We start from the raw sequence: 4,058 nt of genomic DNA, 5'->3' as shown, positions 1-4,058 counted from the left end.
AAATATTAAAAACTGTGAATAATTATTGTTATTTCCGTCACTTATCGATAGTTTATTTATCAATAATTTACTAACATGTTTTGTTCAGATGCCTATTTAAAATATCTAAATAATTAAGAATTTCCAAAAAATAATTAAACCTTTATTTACTATTTGTCTTATAATAAGTATCATCTGAAGTGTACCAAAAAAAAAAAAATCATTTTAAAGTTTTGACAAGATTAATTAACAAAAGTTATAAATGAATGAAAATATTACAATTTTATAAAATTATACTTTTTCTACAATAATAAATAAAAAGCAAACATTCATTTGGTTGTTAAATATTTGAAACACTTTTACAATAGTCATCAAGTATATCAAAATTATTTTTTATTAATTATTTTAATTCTAATTTTTTTAATTAATCAATTTAATCCTCTAATATTTTTTTTGATATAATTGAAATGTATTTTCAATTTTAGAGCATATTTATTATAAATTCTAAAAAATTTGATTTTAATATTATATAATTAGTGATTATATTTAAAAAATAATAATAAACTGTTTTATGTTTGTCAGTAGTAGAAAAAAATCACTTTTAATTTTTTTTATAAATTACAAAAAATAATTTATAAAAAAATATAAATTTTAAATTATTTATCAGTTTTTTGAAAAGAGATAGAACATTTAAGAAGTGATTATTTAAGGAAAGTAATAAACGCACACTTAATAGTATGAGTTTGACACCTCGAGAAAATTAGGATCCAGCGAATAAAAAAGTCGGTAGCATGATATATTAGATTTGCACCCCCAAAAAAGTAGCATTAGAAACGCAGTTTTGTAATTATTATTATCATTACAACGAAGCACGCTGAGTTTTGAGTTATCTAACATTAACAATGTCTAGTTCAGAAGATGAAGGAGGAGGAGAAGAGTATCTCTTCAAAGTCGTTATAATCGGTGACTCCGCAGTTGGTAAATCAAATCTACTCTCTAGATACGCTCGTAACGAGTTCAATCTTCACTCCAAAGCTACAATCGGTGTTGAGTTTCAAACTCAGAGCTTAGAAATCGATTCCAAAGAAGTTAAGGCTCAGATTTGGGATACTGCCGGTCAAGAACGCTTCCGTGCTGTAACCTCCGCTTATTACAGAGGCGCTGTCGGTGCTCTTGTTGTTTATGATATTAGCCGGAGAACTACTTTTGATAGCGTCGGTCGTTGGCTCGATGAACTCAAGAGTCAGTATCTTCTTTTTCTAGATCTGATCTAATTATTTTTTATTAATTAATTTATCATCTATCCGTTGCTTAATTTGGTTTTCGATCTGTCACTTTTTTTTTTACTTCTCTTTTTACTGCATTTTCACATTTAATTCATTCATTTTATTGCTTAATTTGTTTCTTAACTTCTTTTATTGCCTTCAATTTGCTCTTGCATTATCATCTTCAATAGTTAGGTTATATCTCAATTGTATGTGCCTTGTGAAATTACTGTTCTAATTGTATCATCTTGTTCATAAATTAAGAGGAAAGGGATAGATAGAATACAAAATGTTTTCATGAAGTAAATGGGGCCTTAAGTTTTTTAGCTCTTTCAATTTATGATAGCAATTAGACTTTAAAGATGTTTTGTTTTAATGATGATTGCCTCTAAAGTCATATCTATGGTTGGTTGTAATTTGTTGATGGCTTAATTATTGTTTACAGTGATAGTGTATCAAATCCAACACATGAATAAAATAAACGTAGCAGAGATGATAATAATGTTGCGTTTGATGTGTGGAAAAACTATACAAGTTAGGATTAATAATGACAATATTAGGGATAGAGTTGGAGTAGCAATTATTGTAGAAAAGATGGTGGAAACTCGGGTTAGGTGGGTTGGACATTTGGAGACGAGATCTGTAGATTTTGTAGTAAGGAGAGTAAATTAGATGAAGATATGTCAAACTACTAGAGGCGGAGAAAGACCTAAAAAGACTTTAAGAGAAACTATTAAGAAAGATCTAGAGATTAATGAATTGGATTGAGATGTGATAATAACAATAATACATTATAGTTTTGCTTGATCCATGTAACCGATATCTAGTCGATAAGGCTTGGTTGTTCTTGTTGTGTATTAAAATTAAACTCAATTGGAAATTTGTTGTACCTGATGGCTGATATGTATATCTGATTGTATAATATGAGTGTATGTATTGGTAGAAAGTTTAACAGCATGACAGTATGCCACCATGATTTGATAAAAAGCTACACTTTGGAGTGTAGATTTTGCGGAAAATTGTGTGATATAGTAATTTGGTCAAACTCACTCAGTTTGATTTCAAACATGCACTTAATTAATAAATGTATAGGTAGAATAGAAGGTTGAAGTGTAATGTTTTGTAATTGTGATGCAGCTCATTGCGATACGACGGTGGCAATGATGTTGGTGGGAAACAAATGTGATTTGGATAATATAAGGGCAGTGAGTGTTGAAGAAGGAAAAAGCCTTGCGGAATCAGAAGGTTTGTTTTTCATGGAAACTTCTGCTTTGGACTCTACAAATGTGAAAACAGCTTTTGAAATGGTTATTAGAGAGATATACAACAATGTCAGCAGAAAGGTCCTCAACTCAGACACTTACAAGGCTGAATTATCTGTCAACAGGGTTAGTCTTGTTAACGATGGCAACTCTACATCCAAGAAAAACAATAGCTATTTTTCTTGCTGTTCCTGAATTTGGTGGTTTTTTGTTGGTTTTGAGTAATTAAAATTCAATTGGGTTGGCTTCTTCTTTGATGGATATCATTTGAATAGTTTTCCATTACAACTATAAAAAGACATAATATAGCAACGAAAATTTTATATATCTTCTTCAATTTTAAGTAAACGGGTTTTAATTGTATAATAGGGGGTATAGAGAGCATTTGTTTTGTTTTGTTTTGTTATGTTTTGTTTGTTGTTGTTGATTAATTTACGAGTTTCTCATTTGGTTATTGCATGTCCTGGAGTTTTTATTTTTGTACTTGGTCAACCAGATTATTTTTTTGACGTCTTGGTCAACCAGAAGTTGCTTATAGTTCACGAGTTCCTTTTGATTTGACCGATATATATGTGAACATTTGTGCTTTTACAAATTTCTTGAAATAAACTCTAACTTAGACAGACATATCAATGATTTTGCCGACTCGTGTAGATATTTGACTTAAAGAGTCAATCATTAAATTTATTATTATTTCAATAGCATTGTTATTTCTCACGAAACATTTACTCTTGCGCCAGGAATGTGAACTAACCAATCACTAAGCACCAAATAGTCGAAAATTCAAATCAATTAAAATATGACTGATGTCATTCGTGGGTCTTATAACCGTTGAACTAATTTACTGATTCATGGCACAAAATATGCTTTTATATATATTATATTGTGAAAATTAAATAGCAAAAATATTATAAAACAAATATAAAATCTAAGGATATGTTTATTTATTTGATAAATATTAATATTGTTAATTTAAATATTATTTTTTAATTTAAATTTAAAATTTAAGAAGTTTTTTATGATAATTATATCATTTTATTTATAAAAAAAGATTAAATAAAATATTTCAATCAACACGGTTCTTTTGTGATGCTTATCATTTTTCTTATAGCCTTTTTCTTTTTTTCAATTTGAATGAATGTGTTTCAGTTTTGCGTAAATAAACTCATGTAATTTTTTTAATATTAGCAAAGCAAGTATCTATTAAAAATTTAGATTCTAGATTTCTATGTAATTATCCTAATAAAAGAATTTGACTTATTTAAAATTGGTAAAGTGAGTAGATTCGATATTTATAACCATTCATGATTGATCATATGTACATATAATATCAATTATTAATATAATCATTAATAGTTTATATTATTTATTTTATTTTTTAAAATGAATTGTTTACTTTAAAGAAACAAAATTTCTAACAAAAATGTTAGCAACTATATTCAAGGCTAAAACAACACAACATTTATTGAAATTTTAAGTAAACTCTAAAATGGATAAATAAAAAATCTCTTTTGAATTGCAATATATATATATATATATATATATATATATA

General features: G+C 27.3%; 1 protein-coding gene across 1 annotated transcript; it reads left to right on the top strand.

The window, feature by feature from the left end:
* The first annotated feature begins 735 nt into the window (after positions 1-735).
* Positions 736-2,965, top strand: LOC101508123 (ras-related protein RABA5e-like). The gene is made up of 2 exons (XM_004515523.4): positions 736-1,221; positions 2,382-2,965. Exons 1-2 carry the CDS (start codon positions 882-884, stop codon positions 2,699-2,701), a joined length of 660 nt encoding a protein of 219 aa, XP_004515580.1. The 5' UTR covers positions 736-881; the 3' UTR covers positions 2,702-2,965.
* The last annotated feature ends 1,093 nt before the right edge of the window (positions 2,966-4,058 follow it).

The sequence above is a fragment of the Cicer arietinum genome, chromosome 3 (genome assembly GCF_000331145.2).
Source record: "Cicer arietinum cultivar CDC Frontier isolate Library 1 chromosome 3, Cicar.CDCFrontier_v2.0, whole genome shotgun sequence".
Lineage (NCBI taxonomy): Eukaryota > Viridiplantae > Streptophyta > Magnoliopsida > Fabales > Fabaceae > Cicer > Cicer arietinum.
Note: the sequence above shows the minus strand (reverse complement) of the source record. Positions and strands in the feature narration are given on the sequence as shown.

Coding starts and splice junctions, on each gene's coding strand:
- LOC101508123 (XM_004515523.4), top strand. CDS start 882: ATGTCTAGTTCAGAAGATGAAGGAGGAGGAGAAGAGTATCTCTTCAAA. Junction 1,222..2,381: donor TTGGCTCGATGAACTCAAGA/GTCAGTATCTTC, acceptor ATTGTGATGCAG/CTCATTGCGATACGACGGTG.